Consider the following 19,835-nt stretch of genomic DNA (forward strand, 5'->3'; position numbering starts at 1 on the left):
CTAACGTGGGGGTTTTTTTGGGGGTTGAGGTTTTTTTTTCTTACACTACAATTCTCCCCTCCCCCACCCCCACTCCCCCACTGGAGTTTATTCTCTGAATTGCAATATCCTGAAGACTGATTTCCATATGGAAAATTCCCTTGCTCAGGCGAGTTGTAAAATAGAAATGGCGTTGTATAGTATGTGCCACTCACACATCCCCAGAAACTGAAAGCACTGCAGATCCTCTTTAATAACAAACTATAGCTCCTTGTCCAGTATCTCTAATCATACTGTTAATACCTATTTGCACAGAAGAGCCTAAAACTATAAAGGCTGGTAAATACTCAAAAATTGTCATCCATACTCTGAACCTGTTAGTTATCCAGGAGAGCTGTTAGTCGTTCACAGGAATAAACTTCTGTCATCTTTGGGATTACTCAGATGAGTAAATGTTCATCGGTGTCAAGAAATGACGTTGTGCTTCAGCAGCAATCCTTAAGGGACTTGGGAAATTTTAAGTGGGTGTATGTGTGTGTATATATATAATTAGCTTCACAACTATCTTCAAGGCTTTCACCACCTACGTTTATGCACAGACAGACAGACCCACACACTCCCCATGTATATGTTTCTGCATAAAAAGTGGTTTGAAATATATAATGTAGTTTGCAGGTTAAAATACATTTTCTAAAATTCTTAACTGTAGACTGCTATCTGTTTTTTAGCATTTTGTGAAACTAATGGTGCAATACCATTTCCTGTTTAATTGATGAAGTTAAAATGCCTGGCTGCTAATGAGTGTATTAGCAAACAATATACCCTTAACAAGCTTAAGCAGCTCAGGATTTTAAAAAGCAGCTTACTGTCCTCCTCATTTTTATAAGACAAAATGTACTGCCTTCCACAAATTGCTTGATCGACTGATGAAGTACTATAATTATAGTTGTATTGCAGTTTTGACAAAGCCACAATAACAGATTGTAGTTTAGTCCCCACTCTGGGCACACAACTCTTTGCATTACAAAACCCAGTTTTACTGGTCTAATTCTTTGAGAGAACAAAAGGCACCTGGAGATGTTAACTATATACTAAAAGAAAACTTGGAATCTAGGAAATAATAATATTGAAGCATGACTTTTCTTCTCACAGTTAGTTCATTGGGAATGGTATCTAATGAAGAGTTGTCTAAAGGCTTGCTTGTTTGGAACTAATTAAAGACAGATATCCTAAATAGAAAAAGGATCATGGGAATTACATTAGGTGTCTGGAGACTTGTTATTCTTTTGGTACTCTGAGTAGATTGTGGAAGTTGTTAGGGATTCAAGAAATAAGACAAGCTAATAAAAAGTTCTATTTTTCTGGTTATTGGCCAACTATTGTATTTTTGTTTGCAATAAGATTTGTGCCAACAGGCTAGGGGCTTGAATAAAACATTTAAACATTTGTGCATTAACACATTATGGTGAAAAGAGAGTCTTGTGCTTTCACTCAGTGCATTTCAGCCTTCAATTAATGTGAAAGCACTACAATGCCTATGCAACTTCTCTTGCCTAGTGGTGCACCATTTATCATTGCAGTTTTACATTGACCTTGACACCCACTTCATTAGAATAAAGATTGTCTACCATTTAGGTTACATTGTTCCTCTGCACAGAGACCCCATGCAAATTTCTGTTCAGATAGAAGAGCTGTGAGCCTGTCAGAGGTCATCTGCATTAAATGATTGCAGCTATTTTCCAACTGCTTCTTTTCATTCTACTCAATTCAGGCTAGGAGGATCAATCAAGCCCTCTGCCTGAAACAGTGGGACTGCTGGGAATATAACTGTTTTTGATAGTAGTGGATATGCCCTAAACAGTATTAAATATTTAATATAAATTCATTAAAGGGCACACAAAGTCTTCAAAAAGATATTACATATATAGTAAAATTTCAAGTGTTGGGATCAGTTTTCTTTAAAAAAAGGCAGAACAATGGATACCAACTGCATAATTTTTTAATGCAGGTAAAATTCAGTTCATGAAGTTGCTTAATATTTCTTTCAATGTGTTTATTTCTCAAGCTGCCACAGAAGGAAATGCATAGCAGAAGTGTAATCTGCATTTGCTACTTTCTGAAACAAAAAAACCCCAAGGTGTCTGTAGGGTTTTAAGACAAAAGTGCTAAGATTTGTTTTGTTTCATAGGCGTGCACCCATATGCACATGCACTCTCACATAAATACATGTTGTGCTGTTGTGCTTATTTGTCAGGCAAAAAGGCAAATGGAAATAAGTTAGCACTCTCCTTCTTGAGTTTTCCGAGTGATATAATTGGAATTAAATTATTAATGGGAGATACTTAAAAAAGATTGTTTTATGATCTTCTATTACAGAATTTGCAATTCATTTTAATATTTGTAGTTTGATTTATATCAAAGATAATGCAATCTATGTCCAATTAACAATACATAGCCAATGTAATATGATTTCCAGATCATGCAAATGGAATAAACTAGAAGAGGAAAAACTGATTCTTAACCTCAGATGTAATTTGCTCTGTGAGTTCTGGCAATTTTAAATGACATTGCACTTTTTAATTTTTCCAAAGGCTCAGCAGCAAATTTATCCCAATCAAGAAAGCCTATTATTAATTTACAAGGACAATTGTAGGAGTCTTTATAATTTCTCTGTGCAATTATTTGCCATAAATTGCTAATAGAGAAATACATGAAGTTCGCAAGAAACAGAAACTGCTATTCATCTAGACAGATCGCACTGCCCAGATCTTGAATGTTGTCCAGAGGTTCTAGTGCTATTGACAACATAAGAAATATAACCAAGCTTCTGGACAGTTTCTAAAATGTTTCACACTGACAGTGCCAAAAAGGTAGAAGCATTAAGAGCCATTGTGAAGGGTAGGCTGGCCTCTAGCAGATTCCTTCACTTTGCTTGTATACAGCTGAGCTTTGGACCCTGGACTTTGGAATAAAAAGACTCTTTGTTCACCACTGAATGGCATTAGGCATGGGCTTCCTAAGGGGCCACCATGAAGCCTAGCATGAAGAGTGCAAACATTATCCAGAAAGCAAAGTGAGAATGTGTGTGAAGAGATGATAGACAAATATTACTAGATATGCATATATATCTACATATCTATATATCATCTATATATATGTATCTATTACATATTTGGTGAATTTGCTTGCAGAATATTCTTTACTCAATTTTATGCATGCAGTATATTTTGCAAATGTGAGCCACTGCTGACTGTGCATGCACATGCAGACACCGAGGGTATGTGTCTGTATTTATTGGTGTCTGCTGCAGTCAAAACACCCCAAAAGGCAAAATTTAAAGTTTAGAACTTCAATGCAGGTAAAACTAAGGTTGCAGCTCACTCCATTCCGATCTCGGTTGTATATCCTACAGTGCCATCTGACTGAAGATACTTTGGTAGCCTGTGAATGATGGAATGCTGAACATCTACAAAGAGCACACCCTTATTCCAGTAATGGAGAAAGTTCATTGGCTTAATTCTTCTGTACTTCGTAGCCATAGCTCCACTGTGTGTTCAGTATGTCTGGTCTCTTTTCACTATAACCAACAGAAGCACCATACAAAAGTCTTACAATGGATGTCTTAATCTCTCTGTGTGCTTTTAGAGCATTATTTTGAATTCCATCATGCAGGCTTTTTTTTTTTCTTTTCTCTTCTGAAGTTTTATTACAACAACAGAATTCCCAGGGAGCTTTAGGGGCAAGGTTCGCATAATATTGCCCTAAAGTTTTGCTCAAGGGGTGGAATCTGCTGATCTCCTGATCATCTTTTTGTGGTGTTTCTCTTTCTGAAACATGCAGTGCACAGTCTTACAGAGTTGTTAACTGTGTACAGATTTTTTTATTGTTTACCAGACAGTGCACATCTACAAACCTTTCATGATGATTTCTTTCTCTGACCTCTCAGTGACTAGGCATCTTGTTCCTTAACACTGAGGGAGACTGAAAAATGCTTGAGTTGCTCAATGTGTGCCTTCTATACCAGTTTCAAAATGGCTTATTCTTCTGGTTTCCATGGTGACAATTAACACTGTTACAAGGCATTGTTCCAGTCTCCATTTGGACAGAATTTTCGGGTGTGATTTTTCACACGAAAAATGTTTGATATAATTTTTTTAAGGAAAAAAAAGAAAAAAAGAAAAAAAAGAAAAGGCACAGTTTAGTATAAAGTGTCAAAAAATATGTCTCAATCAGCCTGCCTGGATTTCTTAGAATGTTTTTATCAGGGGAAGTAAGGTTTTAACTTGCTTTGTTTTGGAATTCAACTTCTTTTGGTTTAAATATTTTTGCCGAACTTATTAATGGATAAATGCTACTGCATTTATTTTAATTCCTTTATTTGACTTTCGAGAAATATTGATTGTATTGAGACAGAAGGAATAAAAGGCCAAATCCTTTAACTTACATAACAATGTTTTCGATTTCTTTTGAGTGGCCTTGGGAACACAAAACCAGGCACACATGCACACAGCTAATCATGCTGTAAATATTTTGCGGTTTTTCCACTATGCTGTTGTTTGGGTTTTTTTTCTCAGTTTATATGACAGGTGTTGTGGGAAATTAAATATTACCCATGTATTTATTATTGTGGCTATTGCAAGAAACCTGTGACCTTAACTTCCTTAATCTCATTTTTGGCTATTAAACAGTAATCTATATCATAACATCCACAGACTGTCACAATGGAGCAGTCTTTGCTCACTTAAAGCTGAGGAAAGAATGAATCTGAAGATTAAATTATCTTCTCACCACAGGATTAAGTAGTCCTACCAGACTAGGGTTGTGCAGCACTGATAGAGCTGGTAGCTAATTTTTCCATGCAACTGCTCAGGGTGTAGGTGTTTAATGGATTAAAAAATAGCATTAACAATAGCATCTCGTGCTATCGGTTCTCAAACTGTACCTCCTGTACATTAAACTCTTCCCTTAACTTAAAATACGCGCTGCATTTTAAATATCCAGGAGTGAAACAATTCTGACTCTGTCATATACCAATGCATCTGATAATCAACTGAATTCTCTCATCTTTTACTGTTACTGTATAATGCATTTTCTATCAATCAGCACTTTCATCATGCTTGTTTATACAGTAGGTTACACAGTGACAAAGACAACACGTACTTAAAATCTAGCTTATTTAGTTTTTAATGTAATAACCTTTTATAACATCTGTCACACTGTTTGGATTATGCAGCACTGAATTATCTAACTAGTCCAAAATTAAATGAAATTATTTCTGTTTCTAAGTTAACAAGAGCATTTTAGTTATGAAACATGCAGTGTATTTTGTTTCATCAGTCCTGCACTGCCCAGGAGCATCCCCAGCCCCAGCCCAGGCAGCAGCAAGTGCCAGCCTAGAGCAGGTGATGAGCAGTAACTAGCTGTGCCTGCACCAGTGACACACAGCTAGAGGACTCCCTCAGTCTATTAATTCACTTGACAAAAGAAAGGGAGTCGCGCATACTGGATTTCAGTGCCTAGCAAATTGGACTCTGGATTCCCTTTGATATTACATGTACTTATGGAAATAATTATGCAAATCCTTTTCGGCTATATCATCTTTAAATAGAAATCAGATTACATAAAGAAGATTGTAATCTCCTCCAGCAGCCATTCTAGCCGAGAAGGCAATAAAACAGGACCAGGAATCATACTTGTTGAACACATCAGTTGAATAAAATGGTGTTGCCTCTTGGCAGGTCCAGCCCTAATGCCCAACCTGGTAGGTATTGCCTACGGTTGTACATGTCTCAAACCTCAGCCACAGCACACCGAGTGTCAAAAGGCAAGTTCTTGATAAACAATTCCTTGGGTTTTACCATGCATATTCATGCAATTTTGGATACGCAGACACCTGATCAGTGTTCATTAATAATGAGAAATGGTTTAAATCACCTCATTTAAAACATTTGCTCTATGATCCACAAATGACTAATATTTGCTGAAGTTTACATAATACAAATGATGTGCATGTGTTGTGTAAATGAGAGATTAAAATATGAAACTAACAATATGCAAACATATGCATGGAAATGCTGAGAACCTGTTAGCTGAAACAGTGATTTCACACCTTTATTATTTTCTTTAAGCTGTCTGCAATTGTATTTTTGCTTTGTTTTCCTACAGAGCATGCTCTTGGAACTGGCAAAGGAACCCATGTTTTAAACATTCCTTATTCCAGTTTAATTTTTGTATTTAGCCCAGTTATTAACATTTTCAGTATGAGCTGTAATAGCAGTTTTCTTGGGTGAATTTGAAGCAAAGAAAGCTTAATGTTTAGGAAGCAATTTTCTAATAGCTTTGAATAATTTATGTATGTCTTGTAAACACCTTTGCGGCAATATGTGCTGAACTCTCCTTTCAGTAAAAAACACTTTTTTGGCCATATCAGAAGTTCCATTTCAATCAGTCTTTTCATACTTAATTAGCTTAACTATGTGGAGGGTACGTATATGTGGATGCCTGTGTGTTAATTTATTTTTTTTAATTTACTGTATCAACTATGAAAACATAATTAACCACTATAGTAAATATTATATTTAATAGTTAATTCAAGTTTTCAGATAATACATCTTTTAAAAAAATATTTATTTGCCAGTGTGTCTGTAGATTAGAATACATTTCTACAGACTATATAAATAATATAGACCTAAATAAATATTTAGAAAGTCCTATGAAAGAATTTCTGAAAGAAGCTTCCAGTTTTATACCTGTTTTCTCTGGCCTTTTTTTCTTTTTTAACAATAAATAACAGTGCATGAAATAGAAGGTATTTTCAACTTGAAGAAACTATTGGAGTGTATTAACATTGTGTCTATTCTCATTTGTGGGCCAGTTCACTGTTCCTGTTGGTTGATGCAATAAAAATCAAGTTACTGGTATTGTGTTTTAAGGGATCTATGTCTAATTGTTCTTCGAAGGTCAAACTTCTCACATTTTCAGGCCCATGTATGACACAGAAACCACAATGAGAGAGGGAATAAATAAACTCTAGAGGAAACATAAGTATTAAATTATTTCCTTGGGGTTTTTTGTTTCATTTTGGTTTGTTTCCCATGAAGAACCTCAGTGTTATTTGCTGAAGTAGCATATTTTAAAAATAAGATACCACTCACCTGAATGAGACAAAGGCAGATCGAGATTCAGATGGGAGAGGGTTAGTGAATATTGTTGTATAGGTGAATATTGTGAGAGAGTGAATATTACTATGTGTAATCAGTTGATAACTGCCTGAATAGATGTGTCACCCAGAAGTCTACATGCTTGGTACCTAAATCTCTTATGATATCATGAGAAGGTTGTGTGCTTAAAAAAAGTAAAATCAGAAAATGTTAGATGGAGCATGATCATAACCAGGCACATACAATTAAAGTTTATTTTTTTTATGGAGAAGACTCTCTACAGCAGCTAACAACATATATTTCTTTTCATTTTAGAGATACAATGTAGAAATGTCAATCAGGCACCCGAAAAAGATGGAACTGCTTAGTAAGGTTGAAGCTCTGAAGAAAAGTGGTGTTTTACTACCAAACGATCTCCTTGAAAAAGTGGATTCAATTAATGAAAAATGGGAACTGCTTGGGGTATTTGCATTTTTATTACTGTTTGTGGGTTATGTGTACATTTTTGTGTGTTGAAGTACACTGTCTGTTTGATTTCTAATTTGGAGCACAAATATCTCTCTCTTTCAATCCACCACGTACATTTCAAAGAAGCTACTCATTCTATTATAAAAACTCCATAGCCTTTTCCTCTTGTGTTGATTTTTTTTATTCCATGCTTGTCTCCTGTCTGACTTTAATAATTTTAGTTCTTTAATACATAAAAAATGTAAGTAAAATATGCCATGTATTACGGGTATGCACCAAGTCAACTATAATGCAGTATATCTGATATACACTGACTGTCATGCTTGAGTGAATGTTAATAGAATTTATTCTGAAGGTACATGTTAGAGACATCTACTGTTTAACTATTTACTATACCTTTAAGATGAAAAGTGGGGTTGTCACTGCATATTTCAGGTCACACTGATGGCTCAAAAACAAATATACAGATTCAGTACAAATCTGCATACCTGAAGCTGAAAATACAGCCAGGATATGTTTCATGCTGCTGTATTCATCTCACTTTTGACAAAAGCCAAAAAAGTTTCATGTAATTCATTTCACGCTATGATGGGCTGGGTCTCAGCCAAAGAGTGAGATACAAGAATCTGGCAAAAAAAGCAATATAGGGATTCTGTTACCCAGAGACCGGTGATGGCACTGTGCAGGAGACACTATTGTCCTATTGTTGTAAAACAGCTGAGAGAGAGAGAGAGGTCAAACTATATATTTTTCCATCCACTTCTCTCCTTAATTGCCTTCACTTCAAATCAAGGGTAAGATAAATTTATAAATTACTTTAAATGATTAATTATAGATGTGTGATATTAGGAATACAGTTACATTGCATAATTTTGCATGTTATTATCCTAGTTTTAAAAATATTTCTAATATATTATGAGTAAGCTATACATGCAACCTGCCAACAGCATTTTAAATACTGACTTGTGTCACTTTAGGTTATGTGGTAATGCAATGACCATTTAAGAGTGTGGGGCTTTTTTACTTAAGCACAGTTGCTTCTAATCACTTGATTCTCTAAATGTGCAAATTGTCAGAAAATATTAAAATTTGCCTTATGACCAGTGATCTTATTACTTTTAATCTGCAGCATCACCATAAGCATTTTGAACTTGTTTGATCATTAATAAATTTACTGATAAAAAAAGGACTTACTAAGCCAATCTTTTACATCCGATCATGACAACTTTTATTTTTAAAATAATTTCAGATGTAAGCCTTAAATTTATGAATTTCAGTGTATACAAACAGCTTAATTCTGTGGCACTGATTTAAACTGGTAGGATTTAAAACTATGAAATAAGATCATAATTCTAAAAATCTAGAAAAAATGTCTTTAAAAATTTTGAAGCCTTTTGCTTCTCAGTATGTTAAAATCAAAATATACCTCCAGATTAAGTTTTGCCATTAATTTCAACATTTACAGAAAAATAAAATATAACTATTACATTTTTTCTTTTAAATGCAGCTTTATGAATAATAATAAGAGTTTGATAGAGTTTTGTTTAATTTAATAAAAACCTCTGCAGAAACTAACAGCACTAGACATACTGTTTTAATTGGCATGATTACATTTTAATTGGCATGAAAAAAATTAAAGACAAGGATTTTAACTTCTAACAATGGCAAAATAGAGGGATATGGTTTTTAATATTACTTTCATCTAAGGTGAACACTGTGGAATGGAAATACATTAGAATGAAATGTCAGTGGTGCGTACAGTTTAATCTGTGAAATTTTGTCCCCTGTGCTGAATATTACTCTGTCTCAATTGCATATTAAACAACCCTATCAAGGCAGGCATTGGCATCTGCTGTGCTGACACAAATTGTGAATTAAATGAAATTGATGTCCTCTGTCGTATATTTATGAAGACGGACCATTCTCTGAAGTATTCTGTTTATGAAGAATTTATGATTGCAAACTGTTCCAGAACAAAAAAGTGGCAATAAATTCTTTTTTGTGACCCTACCCTCCAAGGGCATTGATTTCACCTCCTGCTGCTACTTTTGTTACAGCATAAAAACAATAGCTAGTGCTGGATTCCACTGAGGGTCTTCAAATTATCAATATTTGCACCATGAAAATAGAAGGGTGTTGCCAAGAAAGCATGTTTTTCAGTTATGATCTCCTAAAGACGTGATTTACAGAATGCCACATAGCAGATAATTATCTGTTGCTCTAATTTTATTTGTGTTTTAAAGCTTATTTTTGAAAGCTAATTTCATTGTTATAAATTATATTCCAGTAACTTTCTATGGCATGCACTTTCAATAGACAGACATACTGGGTCACCTAAAAACTGTATCTTCATGTTACAACAATTAACCACCACTAATTATCAGTTTAAAAGGTTATTGGATGTGAGTGTCAGTGTATATTCAATATTCTGCAATCAGTAACACAGATCTAGTGCTTATAATAAGTGTCAGCCTGACAGCCTCTTATAGGTCAGATAAAATACTGCTTGGCATAGAAGAAGCAGGCAACAGCACATCTCCCTTGTGATGTTAAAGGATTACCTTTCAAAACACTGTAAAGGAAGGTAACTTTCTATCCCTGGCCTCTTCAGAATACTCATTAAGCACCCAGCGTCCACTATCAAAATGTTATTCAGTGATTCTGTTATTAGAAATACTACTTTGAAAAGCTATAGTAAATTTGTTTCATTAGCAATAAGGGGTGAATATTTACTCGGGTCCATTATTTTAAAGTGGATGCTTAACATGGAGAACTGAAATTTGAATTTAGTTGCCTTAAAAATTTGCCTTATGTTCAGCAACAGTGAGGATTTTTGGTGTCTGAATGAGTTCATCCACTTTTAACAACAAACCAGCTGTTTTGTGACCTAACTGCCCCTCTATACAGCCTCAGGGCTACATGTTTGGAAATTATGACCTGACAGTTCATACCACAAAAAATATCTCAGTGTTTCGCCAAAAAATTTAGATGGTACCTTGGATAGGAGTCTGGTGAACTCAGTGATTGTCATATTTTCTGTTGCTGCCTAGAAACCTGTAACTCTTATGGTCATAAGTTTCTAAAGCCACAGACAAATTCTGTAGAGTAACTAGTTTACAAAGTTATGAAGCATTTTGTGTCCTCTGTCCTTAATTGCTCTTGGTAAACACTGATTTATAATCCTTCTAGCAAAGTCAGTGACCCAGAGAGAACAGCATAAGTGAGAAACAAGGGTACAAAAAAATGAAATTGATTGAAACAAGGACACAAAGAATGAAACTGATTGATATTAGTCATAGTTATTAAAAATCCACATCTCTAGCCATTTAACAGATTCTTCTTGTTGCACATTAACCCATATATGTTTTGGTACATAAGACTAATCTATGGTTTTTTTTTATCTGATGCATTAGAAAACCCTAGGAGAGAAGATCCAAGACACAATGGTAGGGCACAGTGGGTTAGGTCCACGTGACCTGCTCTCGCCTGAAAGCGGCAGCCTGGTAAGGCAGCTGGAGGTCAGGATCAAAGAGCTGAAAGGGTGGCTGAGAGATACAGAGCTTTTCATCTTCAATTCCTGTCTGAGACAAGAAAATGAAGGAACAATGAATGCTGAGAAACAACTGCAATATTTTAAGGTAATAAAAAAAAAAACCAATCATAGCTTTTGTCGAGAAACTTCTTTATGGTGGGATAAAATATTTATCTTATGCATCACATAATGCAACGCATGTATATATTTAATGATATGTTCTCATCTCCATTTATGTGTTCATTCATGTTTATTTTATTGAATCCTTACAATAATATTGATTTTGTAAACATTTTTGCAAAAGAGGGCTTTAGAGGGCTAATTGCACCAGAATTGTAAAAGAAATAGTATTCTTTCCTTCTACCTCACTGTAAAACATAGAATCATAGAATGGTTTGGCTTGGAGGAGACCCTAAAGATGATCTGTTTCCAACCCCCCTGAAATGGGGAGGGGCAAAAAAAAAGCAACTGAATTTTGTCACAAAATCTTCACTCTGAATTTCACTCTCTGCATCAGGTAATTAAGGTCTTGTGTGAGCATCAGTTTAATAACCTATATCTCTGCACATATGAGTCAAGAGCAGCCTATCTGAGGTGACAATTACAGTGAGATAAATTTAGCATACATGAGAAAGCATTCAAGGTTGTGATGACTAGATATGTGGAAAAGACATATACACTCAGAGATTTGCATTAATCTAGGCCACATCCTAAGCCTAAGTCTGAAGATTTATAGAAAGGAGGGAAAAAGACTATAGTCACAATGCTTTATTCAGATGAAAAGCTCTTTCAGCTGAAGGCCAGTGTTCAGCTTTGCAACTGACTTAGTGGAGGTTACATGTTTTGTTCCATTCCCTATTAGCAGTGGTACTATTCAGGAAAGAGGGCTAGTTTAGAAAACAGACCTGGTAGAAATGTGCAATTTTCTTCTGTTCATAGTTTCTAAATAAACCCTCACCTGAGTCATCATTACAGGTCACTTTACTCTGCAGGTGTTCTTTGACCAAAGAATAAGAAAGAAATCAAAAGTCATTGTTGAGCTTTAGGGATAAAGAGGTTTTTTCTATTCCGCTAGTACACCAGGGCATCTGGGGCAATAGCACTCTCAAGGTGATGGACAATTTCTTAAATATACACCTCAAAGTTGTGAACACTTCTAATCATACGTTTTTTTTGTACAAGTGCTCAAGAAAACAACAGCAGAAAATTTACTTTCTTCCCATTTAGTCATTCCTTAACTCTTCATTCTCCAATCATGATGATTATTGAGAATGGTGTGTCAATGTAGATAATGTCAGTGGTTTTCAGGTTCCTGAGCTTGTCCATTTGAAAGCAATTTAAAGTTTTCTTATGACGTCAATACTATTTTTTTAATGATTTGCAGTCTTCTGCTAATGGGGGAAGAAAGTCATGATGATTCTGTTTGATCTATCAGAAAACTTCAAAGCTAGTGATTAGGAAGGACTGCTGATAGATCTGCAGAACTTCACGGCAATAGATGCATGTTTTCCATAGGAAATGCTGGATATCTTTATTTCTGTGGAAAATTATGGCATTTATTTAAGTGCAGAACTATGTATTTAAAAACCTAATTTCAGGCAAGCTTTTTTAAAATCTAAATTTATATATATATATATACACACACACACCACACGCAGAAATACCATACCAATCTTATGTATTGCATAAATCTCTCAAATTAAATCTTTTAATACATATATAAAAGATGTCATGCCAAAAGCTCTAGAGATGTTAAACAAGATAGTACCACCCACCATGATGTAGCCAGAGTATTTCCCTACTCAGTTGATTATTAATTACACAAATAATATATTAATTATTTTCAAAATGGTAGCCATTAAAGTATAAAAAATAATTACCTATCAAATATGGTGAGAGCTCATCATTTTGTCATATATATTGAACCATCTTTGTCTCATTAAATCTGAAATCCACTATAAGTAAGTCTTCCATTCTTCACTGATCTCCTGGGGAAGTGTATAAAAGAGAAAATGGATATAATTAACAATACTGCAATGTATAATACATATATTTGAGAAAGAACATTTTCAAAAACATTAGCTATGCCACTAGTAGAAAACCTGCTGGGGTTTAGTTTGACTTACTTTCCACTTTACTTAAGAGTTTAACCTTATTACTGCTTTCACTTGGTAAGTGAATCATTGTTTCTTAATGGAAATTTACTGTGATGCACCATCCCAATTATACATGCAGCCACTGTACACAAGGAAACATTTTTAATAAAATAAACTCAGCAATACCCTTGATTTTCATTCCATAATGTTATACTTTAAATTACACTTATGCCTTAGGAAAAACAGTTATTCCACTTTTGAGGTGTTTTTCTTCCATTGTGCAATTGGAGGATGAATCAAATGTATAGTTCACATACAGCTGGGACCCAAGATGAGAGCAATGTGGTGGGAGGAGTAGTTGTTAAATCCACTAGTAGGATACTATTTTGACTTCTTTGTTTTCTTTTATAGAAGATCATGCCATATTAAACTGAGTGTTCTTTTTATTAAAGAATTCGCTACTGCATTTCTTTTCTTTTGGAATACTCCTGTGTAATAATAATACTGAAAATTTCTATAATACTGTCCAGTCAAGGAGCTGTACATGCTGTACAAACATTACTGAACTAAGCCCCACTAAACCTTTAAGGTAGGGATTATTACCATTGTCCCCATTTTAGAAATGAGGGAAATAAAATAGCTGGAGATTAGATGATTTTTCAAGGTTTTCACAGAAAGTCAAGTGTAGCCTAACCTCAGCTTCAAGGGTGAAGGAATGAACACAAGTTGCTGAGCTGTAGAGGGGGAAGCCTGGGTGTCTTACTCCTGTTATTTCTTCTGTTGCAACACAAAATGTGGACTCAGAAAATTTAAAAAAAAGGACTTCTACTTCTTGAGATCATCATAGCTACAAACATATGTTTATTTTATTTATTTATGCTTTTTATTCCTCTTTAAGTCCCTTGAGTTCATGTTTTCTAGCTTTTCACAGCAAACAACAAGCGCCAGAACCAGAATCTTACTTTTAAAATTAAATACAAGATTCTCAGGTAAACACATACTTCTAGCCCCTGAAATACCAGATATAATGAGACTAATAATTGGCACAACTGATTTCCTAAACTAACAATGTATAGCTATTTTGTGGGTCAGGAGAGATTTGGAGCTGTAAAGAATGAGAAGCAACAATAAAAAGAGTTTGCATTCTTTCATGAAAGTTTTAGTAAGTTTCATTTGAGTAAGGTCTAGCCAGAAATTTATGTGTCTGTTAGCTTGTCAGTAGAAGTGGTCTGCCACATTTCTTTTATGTGTCTGGAACTTCAAAAAGCATGCTTTTTTCTCTGCAAAGTGCCCTCCAAAAGCAGCAAGGGAGCCTAAATAATTAGTTATGTATTTCTGTCACTTGCAATAAAACGTAAGACTTTAAGTGTATTATATAGAGAAATGATCAGCCTCAAAAAGTTGTTTTGGCTTTGGCTCACAGACCAGCTACTCAAGAATAAGCTTAGACTTGTGAGTACCTGTCTGTCTCAGAATCCCTTCTCAATCATGTACAACTGGGAAAGCCTCTAGTGTTTTCAGTAGCAAGATTTATAAAGGAACCTGTTCTATTTCCCTTCCAAACTTGGATGGGGAACAAGATTTTCCTGTTCAGAACAGGATTTAAGCAGAGATTTTCTGCTAAATTGTGCTTGGCAAAAATAATGTTGCATTTCATGTCATTTTCTCATCTGGTTTTATTTGAAGCAATAATCAACATGCTATATATAGTCATACCTGTCTCCTAAATCTTCATTTGTGTCTTTAACTAAAATAGTCCTGGTTTTCAGCAGTACTGAGAGCTTCAATTGGTTTCAATTGAACTTAAGTCAATACATCCATTAAAGAAATCAGGCTACTTAATCATACAAAACGTTGAAAATTTCTTCTCATTTAAAATTTCTAAAAGTCAAGGATTTGTTGAATTCTATAGATAGTATATTTGTAGCCATTTCTGCTTGCCTTGTAAGCAGTGTAAATTATGTGATGCTTGTAACTATTTCTGATGACTAAACTCGCTCAGAAGTATAAGTTCATCTTCCACTACGTTTATGAGTTCAGCATACCAGATGATGTAGTGTCATTTACAAAATAACGTATTTCTCAGCAGCATCTCTTATTTCTCCAATGCCTAAGGAAATGAAATTTCTGATTAAATAATATAGGTTGCATTGGTAATTAATAGTCAATATGTCTTATATGCTTTTTATTTTTACTGAAAAGTTTGTAGAGGAGACAGCACTGCATGCCAAACTAAAAAATCAGTTAAACATGCTTCAATCAAATAAAACACAAGTGAGTTTGGGAGCATTTAAGATTATGGCCAAAATGAAGTAAAACTATTAGTTTTGTATAAAGGTTTGGAGACACAGAAATTGGAAAAAATGCTGGCTGTTCCTACAGGTGCCAGAAATTGCTTTCACCGCTGCATTTTGGATCCTTTACAGGTTTTGGAATGATGTTCTTGGCAGATCTGCAATCAAAGAATTACAGAATTTCAATATGCATGTAACAAAAGTATGCAAAACAGTTTCCCATAGAAAGTCCAAAATAAGTCAAGCTGGATTTAATCCTTTTCACACCTCTATGATTATATTAAAAAAAAAGGTTATAATAGTTTTAATAAATTTCTCAAAAGGTGTGTGACTTCAGAGACCTAAAACTTTTCACAGATGAAGAATTTTTTACCCAGATTTTGTTTGGATTAAATTTTAGCAAACAGAAATTAAGCCTTAGCATACAGTATTAAATCTTACAAAATCAGGTAGGATTCCAAAGTTGAATGTATCCTGATGCCTCTTACAAAGATTTGAAGAAATTCAGACTCGGTTTCCTGACCCACCATCCCAAAGTAGCACTTCTGTGGACCACTGAAATGAGAAGCCACATCTTTATAGTAAAGCAACTTTACATACATATTTTTTTGGCCCTAATACAATATATGGTTTTATAGGTCTAAGTTGATTTAATATACTAAAATATCAATGCACAATACTATATATATACAAATACACATAAACAGAGAGCACTTAGATAATTAATATGCTCAAATGTATCTCAAATTTTGATTTAATATACTTATTACTCACTGAAAAAAAGCTCACTTTGTGTTTCAATAAGGTCTCCCTATTTAAGGCAACACTGATATGACATGGAGTTCCCATTTAAGACTAAATACTCTGCTGCGATAGCAGCTGTCATTCCGTCATCTCGTTTGGGCTGTGAATCCTGAACCATAAATTCTCTGGTTTTTACATTACTTGCTTTCTGATTAATCAAAACATAAAAATTAATCTTAAACAATATCTAGTTGTCTAAACCCTTTTTGCCCCACAGTTGCTCCCTTTGCTGAGGGAAATAAAGAGACACAAGAGCTCTGGACTCAGATTGGGGTGTGGGATGGAGGTTTCTCAAGTAACAGGAAGAACTGAGCTCAGCAGAGCTCAGATACAGCAGTATACTGAATGCTTTTGTGGAGAAAAAATAATCTAATGGCTATTTTTAGGCAATGAATTCATATTTTGCTTACTTCTTAGGTCTATTTTATGTACTGTCCCCTTATTTCTGATACACCAAGATGATTTCCCCACAAACAGCACAGGTAGAGGCATGTCAAAACAGACTTGCTACACTGCAGAGATCTTCTCTGAGTTTCTTTTCCTAGTGATTGGAAGGGAGACAAGTACTTTTGGGATGCAATTAATCCATTCTGGTTTAGGCATCCAAAACAAAAAAACCTAAAATTTAGGCTATGCAGAAGAGGTACTGTACCTCAGAATACCTGCTTCTAAATGACTAGATCAGGCTCACATTCTCCATTAGTTAAGATGAATCCCACTCAAGAACTCATCAGGAGTGTCATTAAGACAGAGGGACTTGGGGGTGAGACTATTACAATTCCAATTTAGGATGATTTACTGATATCTGTGAGGTTCTTCTACACTAATTTCAGGTTTATTTATTTTCCAGAAAGGTTAAGCCCAAATTTCTTTTTCTGTCCCCCTGGATGGGCAATAGGGTGCTCATTTGAACCATCTTGTTAACTGGGGCTGGTGAGGAGGCAACTGAGCCTCAGACAGTCCTTGTCTTTCTTACTGTACTGGGAGGATCTATTTTTAATTCTCATGTCATGGGTAAGCTTTAAAGACTTGGGGTCTCGCTCAGTTTGAGCAACACAGATGACACTCTGGCTTACAGAAAGCTTTCCCAAATTGGCCATTAAGTAAAACTTGCAATTTCATGGTGAAAAAGAGCTTACAGTTCCTTCCCCAAGACTTTCATATCAATGACATCTGCAGATTTTGAGGTATATTTCCCCCTCTCAGTCATGGCTTCTTGAAGAGTCATATGTTTAGAAGTAAAAAAGTAGTTGACTTGGCTTCTTTTGAGAGAACATTCTCAGTTCCATCACTTATTATTTTCATTATGGTTGAGGATATAATTGATTTTTTTCTTTTGATTCATCCAAATGACTCCTTAAAAATGAGACTGCTTCTTGATCTGCTATTGCCTTGAAGACCTATTTACTGCAAAACCAGAATCATTCTCTTCTGTTACTATCAACCTGGAAAAGGAAAATGAGAAGAAAGCAAAAGATGACAAAAGAAAAAGAGAAAGAAATATTTCCCCTAAAAGTAAGGCAGGATTGACTTGCAGTAATTTACAGAAAGGTTTGATACTTTGGTTAGCCTCAAAGCTTTACCTTTGTCACCGATAACATGTAGAAAAACAAGTACAGTGTGGACTGGGAATATATGACAGTTAACAAAAATTCACCGTACTGTCTCCATCAAGGCTCACTTTGTACTACTGCATGTGATTAGATGATTTGATTGTCTGTAACTACCCCTTTGGAGCCAGAGTATTGCATTTTCAGGTGCAAATATATCCAATATTAGTGGATTATTGATTGAATAATGTCTCTGGAGCCATTAAATCCTACTAATGAGGTTTTTTTTTAATTGGTGGATCATTGACCTAGCAGACTGTTGCCTAATTTTGGTTACATACTGGACAGTTTTCCCAAATTTTGTCTTTGTATGTAAGTTAATAGATCATAGTCCCAAAAGGGAATATTGTTATGGACTGTATTCATACCTTTACTTACACTAAAAATAATTTCATACTGCCAGGAAACTAAATTGATTTTAGTAGAATTATTTGCAGGGTAAAGTGTAATTTATAATGAGTAAGAATGTAAGTGTAAAAGAACAGGTCTTCAATATACATTCCAAAGTGTTTATTACAATCCTTATCAGGTACATTATGTATCACAAGCCTGAGATGTCAGTAGGAATGGGATTTGTAGACTGGTGCTATATTGCTAGGGACAGCAGAGTGTCTTAGATTATGCTTGCTGCATGAAGTCAATGGGGAAAAAAAAGTATGTGGATTCCTGTCCTTTGAAGGATGATTCCTTTACTATTCTCTTAGGGAAGAGCTGCATTTTCTCACCTCAGAATAGAACTGAAGGCCTGGCCTCTAATCTGATGGATTTTCTGGGCATTTTGCCAATGGCTGATGGTGCAACGTCATTCTTTTGGAACCATCTTTCCCTTTATCACATTGACGCTTATATTCATGTTTTGGGCACAATAAGAGGAACCTCATTATTTTCTAAGTGCTAGTGAAGGAAGAAAGCCTCTTTCATGGCCTCTTTGCTTTCATCCTGCCTAGTCCTCTCACCCCAATCCTTTTGTCCAGGCAGTGGAAGAATGGCAGTTGGAGGTACAATACTATGAGTAACTCTAAGACCATCATAGAAAAACAGTCACTGTAGCCAGACATTTTGCTTCTGGCAACCCTTAGCTTTTTGACTGCCGTTCACAGTTCATCTTGACCAAATCACCGGCTTCTGTCCTTCTCTGTAATTCAAGCCTTCTTGTCGTCCTGGGACTAAACCGTGTATGTCAAAGCCATGTCTGTCTAACTTGTACAAGAGGCAAGTTAGTGTTAATTTAAAATTTAACATATTTATAGAATCACAGAATCATGAAGTTTGGAAAAGACCTCCAAGATCATCAAGTCTGACTTTTGACTGAATACCGCCATGTCAACTAAGCCATGGCGCTAAGTTCCTCTCAGGTAGTTGTAGGGAGTGATAGCCTGAGCCTCCTTTTCTTTAGACTAAACAATTCCAGCTCCTTCAGCCATTCCTCACGTGACTTACTTTCCAGGCCCTTCACCATCTCTGTTGCCCTTCTTTAGCCATGCTCCAGAACCCCAATGTCTTTCTTGGAGTGAGGGGAACAGAACTGGACACAGGACTTGAGATGCAGCCTCACTGGTGTCAAGTAGAGAGGGACAACTGCTCCCCTAGTCAATGTGATCACTTCTCTTAATCTTATTTACCAAGTTAGGTACTGGGGTAGCTACCCTACATCCGAGAGGGGTGAACCTACCTCATCACAGTGCTGCCTGGCTCTGGTTGATTCTGCTGTAAGCAGCTTCTCTTGTGGGGGACTTTTTGTTTTGTCTTGAACTGAAACCAAAAACTGTGTGTCTATGTGTATATTCATGCTTAAGGTAAGGCAAAAGAATGTATATCCATTCTGAGGATGCCCTGCCTTTTGGAAATAAGATGAACACAATTTCTAGAAAAGCCTGTTCGTTGTCCCTGTG

The 19,835-nt window shown here is 35.4% G+C and overlaps 1 protein-coding gene across 2 annotated transcripts in view; it reads left to right on the top strand.

Moving 5' to 3' along the window:
* AKAP6 (A-kinase anchoring protein 6) overlaps window positions 1-19,835 on the top strand; it is a 220,970-nt gene that overhangs the window by 163,626 nt on the left and 37,509 nt on the right. For both annotated transcript variants that reach the window (XM_069017782.1, XM_069017783.1), the window contains exons 10-11: window positions 7,455-7,601; window positions 11,021-11,245. In XM_069017782.1, the coding sequence (XP_068873883.1) occupies window positions 7,455-7,601; window positions 11,021-11,245 (372 nt within the window). The remainder of the gene's footprint in view (window positions 1-7,454; window positions 7,602-11,020; window positions 11,246-19,835) is intronic.

This window comes from Aphelocoma coerulescens, chromosome 5 (genome assembly GCF_041296385.1).
Source record: "Aphelocoma coerulescens isolate FSJ_1873_10779 chromosome 5, UR_Acoe_1.0, whole genome shotgun sequence".
Taxonomy (NCBI): domain Eukaryota; kingdom Metazoa; phylum Chordata; class Aves; order Passeriformes; family Corvidae; genus Aphelocoma; species Aphelocoma coerulescens.